This window comes from Lolium perenne, chromosome 7 (genome assembly GCF_019359855.2).
Source record: "Lolium perenne isolate Kyuss_39 chromosome 7, Kyuss_2.0, whole genome shotgun sequence".
NCBI classification, from domain to species: Eukaryota; Viridiplantae; Streptophyta; class Magnoliopsida; order Poales; family Poaceae; genus Lolium; species Lolium perenne.
Genome location: NC_067250.2, coordinates 320,088,752 through 320,108,375, shown reverse-complemented (window position 1 = coordinate 320,108,375; position 19,624 = coordinate 320,088,752). Strand labels below are relative to the sequence as shown.

Genomic DNA, 19,624 nt, shown 5'->3' with positions numbered 1-19,624 from the left:
GCGCGGGCAGCGATGAAGGACGAGGATGAAGAGGAGGACTACTCGTCGGAGGAGTCCGCCTCATCAGACGACTACTCGTCGGATGAGGGGACCCGCAGGAAGCGGCGCCGGGACGACGATGGTGCACCAGAGTCGTCCAAAAAAAGATCCAAGTAAAGCCAACGACGAAAGAGTACTAGGAAAGACCCGTGACGCACATTACAATGCGACACGGGTGAGGGGATATTAGTGGTCTGATACGTGTGGCGCACGGCCCAGCACCACGGGCGAACCATCTTAGTGCGTCACGGGTGAGCCTTTTCCTACTAGTATCAAGGTGGGATAGAAGATGTGATCCACGACGCCATGCTCGGCCATGGTGGCGCAACGGCCTGGACCATGATCAAGGTTGATCTATCAGGTCACATATGGCACTGCTAATGTTTGATCGTTGCTATGTGCTGCTCCTGGCTGTCAGTTAGTTTCCAATGATTATGCAACTATTTTCATGTGTGTTAGACTCTGTTTGGGTTTCAGTTAAGATGTGCCTACTGTCTTGTAGTTCCCTGGTTGCCTGGTGCTTGTTGTACCAGCTGGGAGTTGTTTGCCGAACTGTGCCCTGGCAACTCGTTGTGTTGTACTACGTATCTTGTATGTTTCCCAGGATGCACCTAGCCCTAGGTGGGCTATGTCGTGTTATCAATATTAGATCAAATCATCAATGTCTTAGTATAGAATACTAGAAAATTAAATGATCAGGCCGTCGGGACACCGTGCATGCAACAATCTCCTCCAGAACTTGCCACATTGTGTGTCTACAGGAAACACCGCTCGAGTACGTTTCGCCATTTGCGGCCTGCTATATTGGCGGTCTCAAGAGCTTTGTTGGGAGACCGGAATCGGAACGCGTGGTGGTATCGTCCTCCTTTGGAATGAGATGGTGGTGCAAGTCACACACATTGTAATCACGGAGTTTTGGCTCTCCGCGGACGTCCACATTATCAACTCCAACAATGAGGGTGATTTCAAGATCACCGGTGTGTATGGGTCAATGGCATCAAACCGCAAAGATCATCTTTGCCGAGCTTATTGGGCACAAGGTGTCCGGTGGTTTGCTCTGGACAGTCCTCCAAGCTTGCGAGCTAAATGAGATTCACTTGCCAAATCAGCGCTTCACCTGGTCAAATGAGCAGAGCAACCCCACCCTTTGCAACTCCCAGTGGGATATTCGCTTTGACACACACTTTCTTCATACCCTTTCATCCTCCTTGTCGGACCATTACCCGCTTCCCCTCGCCAATGATAGTGGCCTTAGGAGGCATACAAACTTTAACTTTGAGAACTTTTGGCTACGACTTTCAGGTTACAATGAGATTGTCCATCAAGCTTGGGCACGTGGCGCTTCTCGTCATCCTCCATTTTGACAAAGCCCAAGAAAACTGGTAACTTTCAAACAAGGTGTTCACTACAACATATGCAAGTAATAATGACAGTGAAAAACTGTCACAAAAGACAAGCAAACTGTTGGGGAAGCGTATAACCAACAACCGACTGCGGTAATGTACTCTTGGACATACTTTGTCGGTAATGCAAACAATCATGGTGTTTCTATGTATATGCGGAGCTGTCAATGAGTTGTGTGTACTTGTGACATGTTGTGATTGATTTATAATTAGTCGAGACTCTTGCACAGTCACGGTTACTTGTAAGAGATAATGTGAAGAATTGGGTCACATGTCCAAACGCCATGTATTTCTATCATGGAAAAAAATAGCGCGCTATTTCGATGTTAATAGCACGCTATAGCGTTTCTGGGCATGTCACGCTACATCATTTCGGCGCTATAGCGTGCTATAGCGTTTCGGCCGACGCTATTTTGTTATAGCGCATTATTTTTTTCGTTGATTTCTATACAAAGGAAGCTCATGTACACTTTGGTTTCCAAGCATATAGTGTTGGAACTTTTTGTAGCCTTTGCATTCATGCATACAGATCATCACAATCTTTGACAAGGACGAGTAACTCTTGGCATTCTAAATCGTCATCCCTTTTTACATTTTACATCGAGGCAAATAGCATGAGCATCTCTAGACTCTATGTACAGATTCCGAGCTGTAATAAACAGTTCCTCTTTCATCCATCAATCAACTCACCACAAGTAACTGTAACAGGTAATCAACCCTACAAACAAATTAATCAATCTCGCAAGCAAAATGACTTTGATTTTCACTTCTCCTAAAATTTGCTGTATCATCATCTGCATTCATGGTGATCGCCATTAGTTTGGTGGTATAGTACTTTGTTAAGCTGCGGGCAGCTCTAAATGGCCTTCCAATGGCGGTATGGATGATGGTGCTATCTATCACTTAGCCGGGCAGCCCATCTCGTCGCGGACCCTAAGGAACACGATGGCAGCGCCGTAGTGCGCGAGCGCGCCGGCGATGACTAGCAAGTGAAAGATCTGGTGGCTCTGCCCGCAGAGGTCGAACATGCCGGGCCTCCACCGCTCCGGCACGCGCGTGAGGTAGAACACGGTGCCGGTGAGGTACGAGGCCGCCATGGCCCCCTCGTACGCCAGGGTCACGTTCCGTCGCGGCTCGTGCCAGTTCACGGCGGCGGCGTGCACGGCGGGGACAACCCCGGAGAGGCCCATCCCGACGAAGAGCAGGGCGCGGTACGCGCGGTACTTTCCGGCGCTGAGCTGCGGGGACATGAGCGCGTACACGGTGGCGGCACCGGCGAGGGAGATGGCGGAGAGGTACACGAGCTGCCAGCGCGGCTCGCACTGGAAGATGTAGTAGATGGGCGGGAAGAAGGAGACGACGATCATGACGGCGATGCCGGTGTAGTCGAGGCGGATGAGGAAGAGGTTGAGGCGGTGCGAGTGGCACGACAGCAGGTGGCACGCGCAGCTGCTCAGCAGGCAGAACATGGCGCCGGCGAGGAACACGAAGAAGGGCCACCGCGTGGTCGGCCCGACCCCCGCCGCCGCCGCCATCGCCAGGCCCGGGCTCGCCTGCATAAACGACGCCGCGCCCTGAAAAAATTAGGAATTTGTCACACATGTGTCAACAGGAAATTATGTTATCACATCATGATTTTACCGTGCATGGATGATGCGTGTTTGTGTATGTTCCCGGTTGAGTGTACCGGCAGGCAGTCCAACTAAAACTAAGCTAGGACGCGAGCCGCGAGTGCCATGTGAAAAACGGATGGCTCATGATCCCAAAACAGAAAGGTAAAGGATCACACGGGAGGATGTCCATGATCACGCAGGCAGCACCAGGACATCACGGTTAACTTACTTGACCGCAGCCAAAACTTGTGTTCAGCTGAAGTGCATCAACAGAAAGTACATATGCGTGCATCGTGCTTTGATACTTCCCTCCTTATGGAACTTGTTTTAGATTTTTCAAAATTTAAATATATCTAGATGATATTTAGTGTTTAGGTACATCCGAATTCAGATAAGTTTTAGACGACTTTCATGAAATGGAGGAAGTACATAACCCGTGCAACTTTCGGAAAAAGTTCAACTCAGAAAAGTGCAACTGGAGCGATATTTTTGGCTAACCAAAACCTTAAAAAAATTCAGTCGACTAAAACACAACAAATCTTTTATACGGAGTAGTATTTCCTAAAAAAAGATGTGTGTATATTTTTATCGTGGTACCTTAAAAGATCTATGCATTTGAGCTAACGCGTACTTCCTCATTTCCAAATGGATTTGTTTAGATTCGCATGTATCTACACGCGTTTTAGTGTGTAGATATATAGGGATCCAGATAAATCTACAACGGCTTGTTTTGGAACGGAGCGAGTGTGATCAAGTAAAGTGAGCCAGGATTGAAGCCCACACCCACCCGCCAAATTAAAAGTTCAGATCGATCACGCGGGCACATCGACATCGGACAGACAAGCTAAGATAGGCAACAGCAAGCTAGCTGGCTGCTAGTACTACTCCACTGCTAGACCATTGATGGATGAATTGCAGGAAGGCAGGATCTCCTAGACATGTGGATCTACAGCTACCGGCATAGTACTAAGTTTTCACCATGCACGCGCTGCAGTGTAGTTTCTCTAGATTTACTATCACAATCAGAGTTTGAGAAGGTGAGACTTACAGAGATGACGTCGCCTATGTTGCTGGAGACGTTCTCTGCAACCTTTGAGATGGGCCTGCACCAAAAAAACAATCGACTCTCTAGTTAGTCAGTTTCAACGGATTAGGGGGCAAAGAATATGCAGATTCTTTGGCGGTGGCAGCACATATTGCATTCCTAACAGAATAACGAACTCATGATAGCTGAATAGTAGGTATTTTATCCCTTTTTGGAAATTAGAAGAAAATAAATTGAATAACTTTCAGTGAGAGAATCAATGATTGCAAGAGGTGTCGAATTAGTTAGAGAGAGCTTGATTACCAGGAGAGGTGGCCGATGAGGTGCGCCACCTGGGGGAAGTACTGCGCGAGGTGCCACACGGTGAGCCCCAAGAACACCATGAACCCAACCAGATGCCTGCGGATTCAGACGCACAACTCTGTCAAAATCACATCGAGAAGAAGAAGAAGGTGATGCTGAAGGAATCGATGGGTACATACGTCCAGATGTTGATGGTCTCGTTGTGCCACGAGAAGACGCTGAGGAAGGCGTTGAGGAGGGGCCACTCGGAGCGGTAGTGGTTGAGGATGAACTCGTTCTCCTTCATGTACTCCGGCAGCTCCGCGTAGCTCACCAGCCGGTACTCCCTCCTCGCCTTCCTCCCTTCTGACCGCCTCTGCTGCTTGATCCTCCTCTTCTTGCCTCCTCCTCCCTGCTTCGCCGTCGTCTCCTCCATGGCCTGCGCCGGCGCTTCCTGCAGAACGACGGTGGTGCCCTCGCTCTCCTGGTCCATGCCCAGCTTCTTCACCCTTCCTCCTCTCTCCCTAGACTGCCCCTCTCTATCTCTGTCTCTCTCTAGATCGAGCTGCAATTATCTCACTGGAATTCCCAGAGATAGAATGGTAGACAGAGAGCAGAGAGGCTGTGTATGATAAAGGGGCGGGGTGCTGTTGGCTGTTTGTTGCTGGGGTTAAAAAGGACACTCATGTATACTGTAGCGGAGCAGGTAGCTCAAGCTTGAGCAAGCAAGCCACGGAATCTATACGGCCGGAGTACGTATGGCCCAAAAAACTCTTTTCTTGTGATGAAATAATAAAGGGGAGCTCTCTTCTTTATTCAATCACTCCTTTCTATTGATGAAAATAAATGGAGTACTGTATGTTTCTCCAGGGATCTTGGTGGCCACATGAGTGTGTACACATTCTCTTGAGTTGGTTCGAGATCGTTTTGGTTGCAATGAAGTTGAAAAAGACAAATGTAGGTAGAGCAGGAGGGCAACCACATCTGATCACATCAGGGACTGTTGTTGGTAGGAAAAAAACGAAATGAAATGGCTGAATTTAATATTTTCAAAGGAGGGCCGACATGGCCAAGGAAAATTAACTGCATACGTGGGCCCTGCCCATGGAGTACTAGGATCTGAGTGAGCACGACATTGCATCCTGTAATTTTTACAAATATTTTTTAAAATTAAATAGATTTCAAAAAATAAATAAATAAATATATGTTGGTACCTCCATTCCGGTGAATAAGACGTACATGCATTCCAAAATAAACTTTGGCAAAAAAATTGAGCAACAATATCTGGATTATACTGTATGTAATCAATACCATTGGTTTTGTATTAAAAATGCTTTCTAATGATGCAAATTTATACCAACAATCTTTATATATTTAAAGTAATTTTTGGTCAAAGAAAAAAAGTACTACGGGGGCACCTTATTCATTAGAATGGAGGGAGTACAACCTATTGTTTCTTTTTTAGCTCCTCCACCATCATGGTAAAATTTACAAAAAACAATAACTTCACATGTGTAGGATTGAAACCATGTCATATCCAATGAAAAATGATTAAGAACAACCGGCTGATTTCAGGGAGAAATCAATATGTCTCCACAAAAGAAAAATTGTTTGCTCCTGTAGGCCAAGACTGCTCTCGCTTGTCTCCCTCATTTTCTTCACCATGGGTACCCTCATGTAGTTCCTTTCTGCCCCCCTTCTTGGTTCCTCCTCACATGGTTGCTCCCTTGTGCCTGTCAGCTCATCTACCTCCTCATCCAGGATGTTAACCTCAAATGAGATCTCATGGTGGTTTTGATATGAAAATCGGAGCTCATTTGTGGATACAAGCTCGATCGGGAAGACATTGGGCTGATGGGAATGGATTTAGGGTGACACGATCTGGTACTGATGGGCCTCCGATGAGCCAATAGGAAGAGAGGCTGTTGCCTCCATTGTTCAAGGTGGAGGTTATTGATTTTTGCAAACATTGTATTTTGCAAATGGTGTTCCATTTTGTTGTGAACTCATGTGTCCTCTGCTGCTTATAATGTTATGACATGTTGCAATAATCTTGGTTAGTATTTATGCTCCAAAGTTTTTTTTTGTAGGACTTAATACTCTAAAGTTAATTTGTGTTGTTGCACTAATTGATTTTTGATCCTCTCAAAAAATGATTTTGATGATATATGTCCCGACACCCTTTTTAGCGTGTTGCTACAGCCACATGGGAGTTTGTTGCATACTTTGATTTGATCTGCTAACGGAAGTATTTGAAATGTTGTTGTATTTTTACAGAACATGGGATGCCCAAAAAAGGGCTAAATTGATTAACTAAATGGAAAAGGAGTCAAAATATGGTTGAGCAAACGGGGTAATCATGATCGACCGTAATGTCAAATGCACCCTTGTAGGTTGATTAGTGGGTACACACACCTATGTTCTAAATCTTTTTTCATGCACCAACTTAATTGGACAGAAAATGTACCAAAACTAGTTAGCCTTTTTACCGCTTAATGTGTACACGCATTCTTACAATCCTATATGCCCCGGGAGGCCGGGGCCTTTGTATATCATCTAGGTATAAGTCAAGCTCTTTTATATCATGACTATCAGCTTAATGTGTACACGGGACCCTCCCTATATGTCCACGTAATAATCAAGCTTATACTCCAAGCCGGTCCGTTTTGAGGTTTGACCCGTTTAAGCTGTATACGGTTGGTCCTTTCTGGCCATCCATCTTCCCACCTGTCAAATTTAATTCGCCAGCACCGCCCCCTGTACCTCCGTGTGTAGCGTGCAGTGCAGGCAACCGTTGAAACTTTCTGACTACTAGACCGTACCAGAGAGAATGATCAGCTGGAGAGTTCAAAATTAACCAGATGTAGTAGTTGGGAGCTCGCAACCAACTCCAGCTAACTTCCCCTCACACCCATCTAATCATCTCTTATGCGGCGCTGACACTGAATTAATGGGCCACAGTGGACAAGCAAGAACTCTGTACGGTTCGACAGCATAGTCGCAGGGGGTCAAAGGTGACTTGATTCACGTTTCAAAACAACAACAAAAAAATTGACAGGTTTCAAAAAAAAAGTTGGCTTGATTTGGTTCTACCGTTTCAGCCAGCAAACTATACGTACAACCCAAACCGTGAAGAAAAACTTAGAACAAACATACTAACCAATCGGCAATTCTCATAGCAATTAAATGAGGAAATAAAATAAACTATTATGATACATCGTTACCCATGATATTAGATTATTAGGTTAAAAAATATTGGCTTGCCCTGCCATCCTTCGACAGGTTTCTGGGTTATGGAGAACCAATCTGAGGTTGGATGGTTAGGAGGGTGGTTATACCCCAACCCACCAGAGTTCAAATCACAAGTTTGATATATGTGTGTCTTATAAAGGTGGAATATTCATTCAGTGGGGGGCGACGTTTCCGTCGACAGCGAGACGCCTGTGGTGACTTCGTTAATTTCAAGATCCAATCCGCCGGCTCAGTCTTCCGGGGGTGCTCATAGTGGTAGGGTGTGTGTGTGTATGCATTCATATGGGTGAATGTATACACGTGTATGTGAGCTTCTACGTTTGTACTGTATTTCTCAAACAAAAAAAATACCGAAGGATCGCCGACTCAGCGCAGAAACTCTGCTGGTTTCTATTCCATAGGAAAAGAAGCCTTTTGCATCAAAGGAGGGGTCCTACAGCTTAATTCCATAAAAAATTAAACACTCACATTGGCATAGGGTCGAGGGGCATTTTGTTGTATTGTTCTTGTGGTCCATCCAAATAACTATTCGTGCGGTTTTAACAGTCCTGGGTTTTACGTTTCTATTCACGTGATTTCCTTGTTCTATCGTCTCTCAATCATGCTATACAAAGGAGGCTATGAAAAAAGTTTCAAAGGTAAAAAGGGAATCCTCGGTGTATTCTCCCTTCTCTAAAACTCCAGACTACCAATGTTAAAAAAAAAGTAGAGGGGTACATAAATAGTAGCCAATTCCATCAATGTTCTAAATTCGAATTCAAGTCCACGGCTAGGGAAACAAAAACAAAAAAGACAAAGTCATACGTGAATAGTAGCCAATTCCATCTATGTTCTAAAATCGGCGCATTATCATCATCAGTATTAGGGATTTTTGTCTTGTTTGTTTTACTGAGTCATGGATTGAATTTAGATTCGAAATTTTGTATTTAGATAGAGATTTTCCAAGATTTTCATAACTTGGTAGAGGTGTATGAGCCGTGGGAGTACCAAGAACACCAAGAGGTGGGGGCACAAGATTTTTCTCAAAGAAGTCAAGGTTTCTCTAACAAAGATTTCTTCCATGCATTCCTCAGTGTCTTAGAAGGTTACTCGAACCAAACCTGAGTTTTCAACAAAAGACAATTTATACTTGCTTTGAAGCTATAACTATTTCCAGCCGACGCATAAAAGGATACGCCATCTCTGCCTTTTTCAGGGCAAGGCACACATTCGTGTCCTTTGTTAGGTGACAGTGAAGCAGTAACACGTGTGCAGGCCTCATTATTTCCAATACGTACGTCTCGCGTGTCCTTCAACACACACACACACACACACAATTCACGGGCACGACGTTGACGATAGGATATTGCTTGGCGTGTGCAATGTTCAGGAGACGCAGCCACCGTATCACAAAATCCTGAAATCTCTGATGAAGTGATGATGGGTATGATACAGATGGCCAACCATAAACCGATCACCAATCACTCCAAGTCCAACTGCAAAAATTTCCCAGCAGTTGTAAGTTGGCGTCAACCGTATCTGTCTCTTCTTTCCAGCCATCCATCAGACAGGTACACAAGAACAAGCAACATGGCAATGACCAAGTTTCCTAGAAACAAGTTAGAAAGTTTCTTTAAAAATTCGAATTTTTTGGAGAGGACGAGATCGACATGATATTAACTGTTGCAGCTACTGCACCAAACTACATGTAGTAAACATGCTTTGGGTGCAAGCCAGACAGAGCAATGGCGTTTATCATCCACCAGACACATTGTTTTCTTTGAGTGCAAGCCATACGGAACAATGAAGTTTGCCATCCAGGCACAGTAAGATGGAAGCATTACTGTTGCCACAGTGATTTTGATGTACATAACCACCGACGATCAATCAGCGAGCAAGAGATGGATGTGATGGGATGTTATTAATGCTATAAGGAACCACTAGACAAACTGTGAACTGGACAACTAATGGATAAAGTAAACTTTTTGTCTTCGTTTAAAAAAAAGAGACGAACTGTGTGAGGAACGGAACAGTTAACGACTGTCCAGATAGATGGATACAAGGTGAAAACAACGGTCAGCCTTGACCCAGCAGAACTGAACCCAACTGCAGAATGAGTGAATGACAGATCCTAACCACAATTTTCTCAAAGCAATGAAGCACAACTTTTAGATGCACTAGGACACATAGAAAATACAAAAATCAATTCAACAAGCCTTTGAGCACCGAAAAAATAGTTGATACCTATTGATTGTTGCTGATACTTTTTAGTTAGCAGCAAAAGATGGGCCCAAACAACATCTATTATGCATTCCATGTTCCTACCTAACAGAATTGCTAAGTTTCAGCTAGCTGAGATGTAGCTTATGTCTCATGCTCCACCGTTGGATTTTGTTTCTGCTTGAAGATTTGTGTTTGCTGTTGTTTGCACTTTATTTAGGTCTACATTGAAACACACTAATGTAATTCAACTGAAACATAAGTTAAGTCTTAGTCGATTGAGACTTAGAGACACCCCCTAAATAAAGCATGCCAAGGATAATCTAACCCAAATCTTCACTATAGTCTATGGCACAGTTGTTTCTCGATTTTATAGTTAAGCAGCATTTAGGAATTTAAGACGCAGCTCTAGCTGGGATTCCAAAGCAAATGAATGGATTGAATTCTTTCCTGAACTGATATGCCTAATCTTCTGTGGAAAAATATTGATGACAAAAAATCGAAGTTAAGTTGCCGCAGTGATTCCATAACCACCGCCGATCAATCTGGGTCTGATGTTATCATGTTAAACCATAAGACAATTTGTTTGGCTAATAGCATAGTTATGACTGTCCCTGCAGCAGACCAGGTAGATGGATGAATATAAGGTGAAAACAGCAGTCAGCCTTAATTAAACCCAGGAGGACTGAACCTAATTGCAGAACGAAAGATCTTAACCACAATTTTACACAAAGCATGCAGCAGAACTTCCAGGGGCAGTTTCAAATTACTTCCCTGCCAACTAGTTTTCCCTCTGAAATTTCTAGTTGCATTTCTCTCACACTTCACATCCCGTTTGTTCTTAATTTATACGGGTTGGGCGAAAATTGGCTGGGCTGTATCCATAGGAGTACATACATAAATATGTTGTGAGTGCACGACATTGCCATGCGAGTCCTAGAAACAAGCTTCTTGTTCTGGCACTGTAAGTTTCTTCCGGTTCAACAATCCTAGGCTAGTAGTACATGCAGATGCAGTCCTTTTTGGTACAGTGTAGCTCGCTGTAGATACATCCTACAAAATCATTGGATTGGGCAGCCCAAAAACCTGTAAGCTGTGAACCATCAAGACTAGCAGCAGAGGAAGCATTGAGAAGAACGAACCATGGTAGTAAGTAGTAACCCAGGAACAAGAACCATATTGCTCTGCCCAGAAAAATGTGTCAAGGAGAATGGGCTATAAACAAATTTCTGTAGAAAGTTCCTGAAGAATTGCACGGAGTGAAGAATGAACTAAAGTATCATACGGTGCCTACAGAGCAGCTCGCTACAATAGCAAGCATAGATCAAGCGAGTGAAGTGAATCATGTACTTGGATGATTCAGATGGTTGTGACGATTGATGGATAGTAGCATACCACCAAATATACTAGGTCCTGGACATTCTCCAAGCACATATCAGTATATATGTCTCGTACATATTAGTGCTAAAAAAGTATGTTTGCTTACAGCATGTCTTGCTTAAATCCCCTAACACGGACATGGCCAAGTAAATGGTTACTGATTTCTGATAAGTGATAACTAACACCAAGGCTGGAGTACTACGTCATCGAGGCAGAATATTCTCAGGACCAGCTTTGCCATCTTATTCCTCAAAGGCGACACATGGATATGCATGCCCCCAAACGAGACCGCAAGAGCAAAAGCTAGTTCATACCTACCTGCAACTATATTTAGTTAAAACTAGGAAGTAAGCGATGATGTTGATATAAAAGCAACGGTTCCGCGCTTTCAAAATGAGGGCTTATGTGCAAAATTTATAAGGACAGGACAGCTTCAGAATTAGACCTCATATTATATGACATCTTATGAAAGTTTTGGAGCAAACACAAATTATGGCCTCCTATGCAAAATTGGAAAACACTGTACATATTCAAGTTTTAAGGTAAATGCAGAGCAAAATTAGCAGAAACATCACGATGGAGTGGTAAATAAAAAGCCTCACGGCCCTAAAAAAACGTTAAATAACTCCTATGCAGGTTAAGCCCAAGATATTTCCCAACCTATACCTCTCCAAAGATGTGTACTATATGTAAGCCAATTTTAAACAAGCCACACCATGAGAGTCCAACTCCTGATGTCAGAATTCTGAAATCTCCTCTACAAAATCTCCAGGGAGAACGCCTGGCAACAATATGTGTAGGTTTGTATTATGTCTCACGATTGATACAAAACTGTTTGGGGTACAAGGGATATAAATAGTAGAGCCAACCGACTAAGCCTAAAACCCTAGCTTGCGTTACAAGTCTAGCTTAACCGAAACATATAATCTAACATCCCCCCGCAGTGTCAACGTGGGGTTCAATCACGTTGAGACTGAAACGAATGTCATGAAACGGCTGTGTCGGCAGTCCCTTGGTAAAGATGTCGGCGAACTGCGCTGTAGTGGGAACATGAAGAACTCGAACTTGGCCCAAAGCAACTTTCTCCCTGACGAAGTGAATGTATATCTCAATATGCTTTGTCCTCCGATGCTGAACTGGATTGCTGGACATGTAAACCGCTGAAATATTATCACAATAAACAATAGTGGCCTGCTGGATGGGACGATGAAGTTCAGCCAACAACTGCCGTAGCCAAACTGTCTCAGCAACTGCATGTGCAACAGCTCGATACTCAGCTTCTGCAGACGAGCGTGAAACCGTAACCTGTCGCTTAGAAGACCATGAAAGCAAATTGTTACCCATAAAAACACAGTATCCGGACGTGGACCGACGAGTGTCGGGGCATCCAGCCCAGTCCGCATCAGAGTATGTTGTCAAACTGGTAGGTGAAGTGGTGTTTATGTGAAGGCCATAATCTAATGTTCCTTTTAGATATCTAAGGGTGTGTTTCATGTGATTGTAGTGAGGAACTCGTGGATCATGCATATATAGGCAGACTTGTTGGACATAATAAGATATTTCTGGGCGTGTTAGAGTAAGGTATTGGAGTGCACCCGCAATGCTACGGTAGAGAGTTGGGTCTGAGAATGGTTCGCCATCAGCAGAGAGTTTGGCGCTAGTGTCAACAGGTGTACGAGCAGGCTGACAGTCAATCATGCCTGCGCGGTTGAGAAGATCTAGAATGTACTGACGTTGGGAAAGAAAAAGACCATTTGAGTCACGTGTAACAGTGATGCCAAGAAAATGATGAAGCACACCAAGATCAGTCATAGAGAATTCAGAGTTAAGCAGTGTAATAATATGATCAAGAAAAGTCTTAGTGGAAGCAGTGAGAATGATATCATCAACATAAAGAAGAAGATAAGCTGTGTGTGTGGAAGTGTGATAGACAAAAAGAGAGGTGTCGGTGAGAGAGGGAGTGAAACCGATTGTTTCAATGTAAGTTGAAAAACGTTGGAACCAAGCCCTAGGGGCTTGTTTGAGACCATAAAGAGATTTTTGAAGGAGACAAACATGATCGGGAGCAGAGGAGTCTTCGAAGCCTAAAGGTTATTGACAATAAACAGTTTCTTGGAGAGCACCATGAAGAAAGGCATTTTTGACATCGAGTTGGTGAATGGGCCAAGAAGAGGAAGTGGCGATGCTAAGAACAGTGCGAATAGTGCTAGGCTTGACAACAGGAGAGAAGGTCTCGTCGTAGTCGATGCCGTGCTGCTGAGAGAAACCACGACAAACCCAGCGAGCCTTGTAGCGAGAGAGAGTTCCGTCGGAGAGAAACTTTTGGCGGAAAACCCATTTGCCGGAAACAATATTTGCACCGACAGGGCGAGGAACAAGGCGCCATGTAGCATTGTGAATGAGAGCAGAAAACTCGTCACGCATAACGGCAGCCCAGTTAGGATCGAGAAGAGCACTTTTGTAGGTTTTAGGGATGGGGGAGATCGGAGAAGTGGTGGCATGAAGATTGAGACGCGGCCCTTTTGGAACGTGAAATCCCGCTTTGGCCCGAGTGCGCATGGTGTGATCATTTGTGGGAGCTTGGGTAGGAACAGCATGGGGTGGTAGAGGTGGAGTGGGATGAACGACGACGTCAGGCGCAGCGGATGAGTCAGACGTCAACGATGGTGGAATAGGTGGAGAAGGAGCGGCGGGGGAGATAGGTGTATCGGGTGGAGCTGCGGACGTGGCAGAGGAAGCAGCCGACCCTGCTGTCGCGGCAGTGGAGTTGGCTGAAGGGTCTGCCGCGGCAGGCGAGGAGGGCACTGGGGTGGCGGTAGGAGCGATGTAGTGGTGAGGAAACCTAGCGGGGTGAGCTATGGGATGATGTAGGGTAGGCGATGGGTCAATGGGAGTTTGGGAGGGTGTCCGTGTGGAGAAAGGGAAGATATGCTCGGAAAAAGTAACGTGCCGAGAGATGTGGACGCGGCCGGAGACGAGATCCAGGCAGCGATAACCCTTGTGTTCATCAGAGTATCCTAGAAAGACACAGGGAATGGAGCGAGGTGATAGTTTGTTGGTGGAGATGGCGGCAGTGTTTGGAAAACAAAGACAGCCAAAAACGCGAAGTTCAGAGTAGTTGGGATGACTAAGGTAAAGGGAGTAGAATGGTGTAGAGTTTGTGTTGGACTTGTGAGGCCGGATGTTAAGTAAGTAGGTGGCTGTGCGTAAGGCTTCGGCCCAGAATTTTGGTGGCATTGAGGAGTGGATTAAAAGGGTGCGAATGATGTCGTTTATTGTGCGAAGCGAGCGTTCTGCCTTGCCGTTTTGAGGTGAAGTGTATGGGCATGAAAATCGGAGAAGAATGCCATGTTGAAGAAAGAAGTTTCGGTTTTGAAAGTTATCAAATTCTTTGCCGTTGTCACATTGGATAAATTTAATGGGAAGAAAGAAGTGTGTGGCGACATATTTGTGAAAGTTTAGGAAAGTGGTGTGTACGTCTGATTTGTTGCGTAAAGGAAAAGTCCAGACAAAGTGTGTGAAATCGTCTAGAACGACTAGATAATATTTAAAACCAGAGACACTAGTATGGGGAGATGTCCATAAATCGCAGTGCAAGAGTTCAAAAGGAAAGGTACTAACAGTAGTAGAGGAACTAAAGGGCAAGCGAACATGTTTTCCTTGCTTGCAAGAGGGACACATGGAGGTATTATGACTATCCTTATTACAAGTTATTGAAAATTCGCTAAGTATAGAAGACAAGGTAGCGTTGTTGGGGTGGCCGAGATGGTGATGCCAGAGGTCGACGGACGCCACCATGGAGGTGGGTGGGTCGTGGGTGGCGGCGCCATGGAGAGTGTAGAGGTCGCCGGAGCTATTGAACCGAGCGATCTCCGCTTTGGTCTGGTAGTCCTTCACAGATAAACCAAACGGATCAAATTCCATAGAAACAAGATTGTCACGGGTAAACTGACGAACAGAAATTAAGTTTTTGATTAGCGCGGGTGCAATAAGGACATCACGTAGGAGGAGTTGTTTGGTGGGTGTAGGTATGGTGGTTTGGCCGGTGCAATATATAGGTATAGTAGTGCCGTTTCCTAGGACTATGGATGAAAGTGGTGTGGGGGAAAAATTTGACAGCATATTACTAGAAGCAGACATGTGACTAGAAGCACCGGAATCGAAAATCCAGTCCATACCTGAGTTTCCCTGGGCAGCGAAGTTGTTCATGGCCTGCAAGAACGCAGATTGGTCCCAGCTCGGTGAAGGAGCGGAGGTCGGTTGATGCAGCGGGGCAGTTGGAGCAGGCGGCATGAGGACAGGCGAAGGCTGAAACATCTGGGGGTGCTGATATGGCATGTATGGCATCCCCCCGTCGTAGTAGGCCGGGGCGGCGTGGTAGGCGTTCGGCGGAGCGCGCTGGCCGAGGAGTCCAGGGGAACCAGTGTGGGGGCGAAGACCCGGCGCCCAGGCACCCGTGTAAGCTGGAGGAGCGCCGATCGGAGAGGGGGCCGCCCAGGGCATGGACCAAGCCTGAACCATGCCGGTCCAGGGATCATGAGGAGGGTTCCAGGTAGGCGGCGCGGCAGTGCCGCGCAGGCGTCGGTACCGCCGGTGGCGGGCGCCAAGCGGGAGGAGCGGCGGCGGCGCGGGCGTCGAGGTGGCTGGTGGAGGGGCAGATCGCGGCGGCCAGTACATCGGATTCTTGCCCTTGTAGTTGGGGCTGGGACGCCAGCCAGGAGGAGGCTGCCCGGCCGAGGCTGGAAACGGTACCGGGGTCTGCCGCGGCAGTGGGCTGGCTCGTCGGGCCTGCCGGTGCAGGAGTAGGCAGCAGGGGTGGCCGGGTGGAGGCGGCGAAGACGTGAGGCCGCGCCTCCCGCCGTGTGAGGTCATCATCTGCGTTCTGCAGCAGGGACCGGATCTCCTTGAAGGAAGGGCGAGGCCGCATGAAGGGAATCATGGCCGCTTGAGGCTTGAACCGGTCGCCGAGACCTTGGAGAAGGATGTTGATAAGCTGGCGATCAGGCATAGGATCGCCTAGTTCGCGGAGCTCATCCGCCATCGTCTGGATGCGCTGACAGTAGACGCTGAGCGAGGAGTCCCCCTGAGGGGTGTTGCGGATCGCGGAGTGGAGGTTGTTGATCCGGGCGTCAGCGTTGTCCTGGAAGAGCTGGCGCAGGGACGCCCAGAGGGCGGCGGCGGTGGCGGCCTCACGGAAAACGAGATTGAAAATCTCCGTGGACACGCGTGTGTAGATCCATTGGATGATGGCGAGATCATCTGTGGTCCAGCGAGCGTCGTCAGGACGAGGGGCGGCGTCGGCGGCGATGTGGTGACGGAGGTTGCAGCGCCCGAGGTGAACCTCAAAGAGGTGGCGCCAATGGTAGTAGTTGTGTTGGGCAAGATCTAAAGTAATAGGTACGAAGGGGGTGACATCGGCTATGGTGTCTGCGTAGGAGAGAGGAGTAGCCGTGGGAGGGGTAGAAGAGGCCGAGGCCTCGGCGGCGGCGACGGCCTTGGCGTGCTGGTCGAAGTAACCAGGCGGCGGCAGCGGCGGCGGCTTAGGCGGCGGCGCCATAGGTCAGGATCGATTAGTCTGATACCATGTAGGTTTGTATTATGTCTCACGATTGATACAAAACTGTTTGGGGTACAAGGGATATAAATAGTAGAGCCAACCGACTAAGCCTAAAACCCTAGCTTGCGTTACAAGTCTAGCTTAACCGAAACATATAATCTAACAATATGATTGGTCAGATATTACTCAAAGGTAATATGTTAGCTGAAACTATGCAATCTAGGTTATCATATATTCCACAGCAGCATATGGATAAATGTCTTTCCTAGTATGAAATTATTTCCTGTATATGTACAGTCACACGGTAATTGTTACTCAATACAGAATAACATGACAACCTTCCCTAATATGGCAAGGTCTCCCTATTGATGAACAAAACGGCTGACTTTCTACATTACGAATTAGGATGAAATGGCACCACAAGAAATTACGTGGATACTAAACAGAATAATATGTGTCCCACTTCAAAAGAGAGGCTACTGAACGAGATAAGCAGTAATACTACGACCAAAAAGCTTACCGCGCGCTTCATGGTTCAAAGACTCGGTTTCTCTAATGATGGTGGGAAGCCAAAGTAGGAATGAACACGTCTGGAAGTAATAGCACATGGTTTTGCACTATAGACCTTCTTAAGTTCCAAAGTCTTGACCTCCAGTGAAAAGAAATCCTGCGCAAACAGATTCCCGCACATGCTCTGTGAATTATCATCCAAAGGTATTCCTTGGAGAAACAACATTCCGTCAGTTGCACCACAATAAAAATAGAGATATCCACGAGGCAACGTCTTAACAATTTCCAGCCGCCACTCAATAGAAGATTCACTGTTGCTTTGTTGAGCGACATGCATGGGCGGATCTAGCCTATTGGCAAGGGGGGGCAGCTGCCCCCACTTAAACATTTAATCTCTTTGTAAAGTCTTGCGGAACCGGCGGAGGAAGGAGCGCTCGGTGACGATGCGGCGGAACGTGGTGCAGGCGGCGGAGGCGCGGGCGAGCGCCGCCGGGGTGGGCAGAAGGAGGAAGATCTCCTCCAGGGTCTCGTCCGCGAGGGCTGGGAGCGCGTGCACGGCGACCGGCGCGGCCATGTCGGGGCCGCCGCCGGCGCGGGATTCGGAGATTAGTTAGGGTTTGGTCGGGTTGGATGGAGGCCAGTGAGTGAGCTCAGTGTGACTGTGACTGTGAGTGGAACACCAGAACACAGGGTTGGATTTGCTTCTCTGAGCTTATTCTATTTCGAACTGCATTTGTTCATTTCAAAATTTGGTCTCTCAATTCAGCTCGTGTTCAGATGGATTCCGACAAGATTTCATGTTCCATTCTACTCAAGCTACGACAATCGTCTCTAATTGACTTGATGTGCAATTTATTTACACATAGAGAGACGGCTATGTTCTTAGAGCATCTCTTGTAGATCCTAGAAAACAACCTGGCTCGGAAAATAACTGCTAGTTAATTTCGGGTCTGGGCCAAAATAATTCTGTCAGAACTAGATCTTGAAAAACGAGAATGGTCCTGAAAAAATTTCTCGCGCCCATGAATTTCGACCCGCTAACCGCAATATTCATAGTTTTCGGCCGAAAAAATCCACCACCCCTGATGGCACCTAGTCCATATGCGCGCTGATTTTCCAACTAAACCCAAGCGCGTTTCCCATACGCCTCTCCACCGCCCTAGCCCACCGTCCTGCCGCTCTAGATCCTGGTTGTTCCTGTCCATTTTGCGTCGTGGAAAAGGTTGCCCACCCTCTATTGCCCATTCCCCTCATGTTGTTGAGCTCACGCGCATCGGTTTCAATTCCACCTGCCGCATTGGCCTGGATCTGTCATGGAGCTCTGGCGAAGGGAACGCGGGGGACCCCTAAGGCTTGAAACAATGGGTTCATGCTCGCAAACGCTTTTGGCACCGATTCTCTTGTCGCTTTTTGCGCTAGAACGACTCGATTATCGTTTTGCTCGGCCATTCCTCCCGCGACCTCCTCAACCCATCGTCAGATTGTGTCGACGCCCTCGCCATCATGAAGGTAATTTCAATCTAAATCCCCCAACTGTAGTAGTTTTTGAGCTTAGATTATTTTGTCGTGGGAGGACTCTGAGTCTGCGCGATTTTTGCTCGGAGACTTGCCCTCATCGAACGATTCGGACATCGACGATTTCCTTCACGATGACGATGTGGAGAACATCATCTTGCTCGTCGCCATACACGAGAAAGGGATTGGCTTGAAACGAGATCCGTCCTGGATCTCCCAATGACATCAACGTCTTGATGTGCATAGTTAATGGCCATGACTATACCATGGGGTATTATCTTGCCGGTAGCATTTATCCTCCCTAGTCAACATTTGTGAAAATCGTCCAAGAGAAAAACACAAAGAAGGAATGTGTTTTTTCGAAAGCTCAAGAAGAATGCCGCAAGGACATCAAGAGAGCTTTTGATGTGTTGCAAGCTAAGTTTGCAATTGTTTGGGGTCATGGTCGTTTCTCGGACAATAAGTCCCTCTCCGGAATCATGAGTGCATGTTCGATTCTACACAACATGATCATCGAGGATGAAAACGATATGGACTTGGAGTTTTTCTTTCTTCGACAATGTTGGTAGTCATGTCAAACCCCAGAGTTGACCAGATACAAGCTTAGACTTACCGGCAGATTGAAAGCAAGAGCACCCACCAACAGCTCCATGTTAATCTCATTGAGCACCAGTGGTAGCTATTTGCATAAGTTACTCTCCCCTTTTTTTCATGTTTGTTCATGTGTAATTGATAGCTTGAATTTGTGTCACTTTTTACCGAGGCTTTTTTATTGGTTTTCATTTGGTTCCAATGATATTTCACCTTTCAACTAACGCTGCAAAAACAA

General features: G+C 46.4%; 1 protein-coding gene and 1 long non-coding RNA gene across 2 annotated transcripts; both read right to left on the bottom strand.

Moving 5' to 3' along the window:
• Positions 1-1,983: 1,983 nt before the first annotated feature.
• On the bottom strand, positions 1,984-5,133 carry LOC127316820 (heptahelical transmembrane protein ADIPOR1). Its single transcript, XM_051347283.2, has 4 exons — positions 4,583-5,133; positions 4,404-4,499; positions 4,104-4,158; positions 1,984-3,016 (listed from the first exon to the last, which is right to left on the bottom strand). The coding sequence occupies exons 1-4, from the start codon at positions 4,873-4,875 to the stop codon at positions 2,342-2,344; spliced, it is 1,119 nt and encodes a 372-aa protein (XP_051203243.1). The 5' UTR covers positions 4,876-5,133; the 3' UTR covers positions 1,984-2,341.
• A 5,854-nt stretch (positions 5,134-10,987) lies between these two features.
• LOC127316823 (uncharacterized) lies at positions 10,988-18,038 on the bottom strand. Its single transcript, XR_007860664.2, has 3 exons — positions 17,291-18,038; positions 11,880-11,994; positions 10,988-11,531 (listed from the first exon to the last, which is right to left on the bottom strand). It is a non-coding gene; the product is annotated as an uncharacterized lncRNA (long non-coding RNA).
• Between the last annotated feature and the right edge of the window lie 1,586 nt (positions 18,039-19,624).

Excerpts from the sequence above, each read along its gene's own strand:
- LOC127316820 (XM_051347283.2), bottom strand. The coding sequence starts at position 4,875 with ATGGACCAGGAGAGCGAGGGCACCACCGTCGTTCTGCAGGAAGCGCCG. Across the intron at positions 4,500-4,582 it reads GAGACCATCAACATCTGGAC|GCATCTGGTTGGGTTCATGG; the intron begins GTATGTACCCAT and ends CTGAATCCGCAG. Across the intron at positions 3,017-4,103 it reads ACATAGGCGACGTCATCTCT|GGCGCGGCGTCGTTTATGCA; the intron begins GTAAGTCTCACC and ends TAATTTTTTCAG.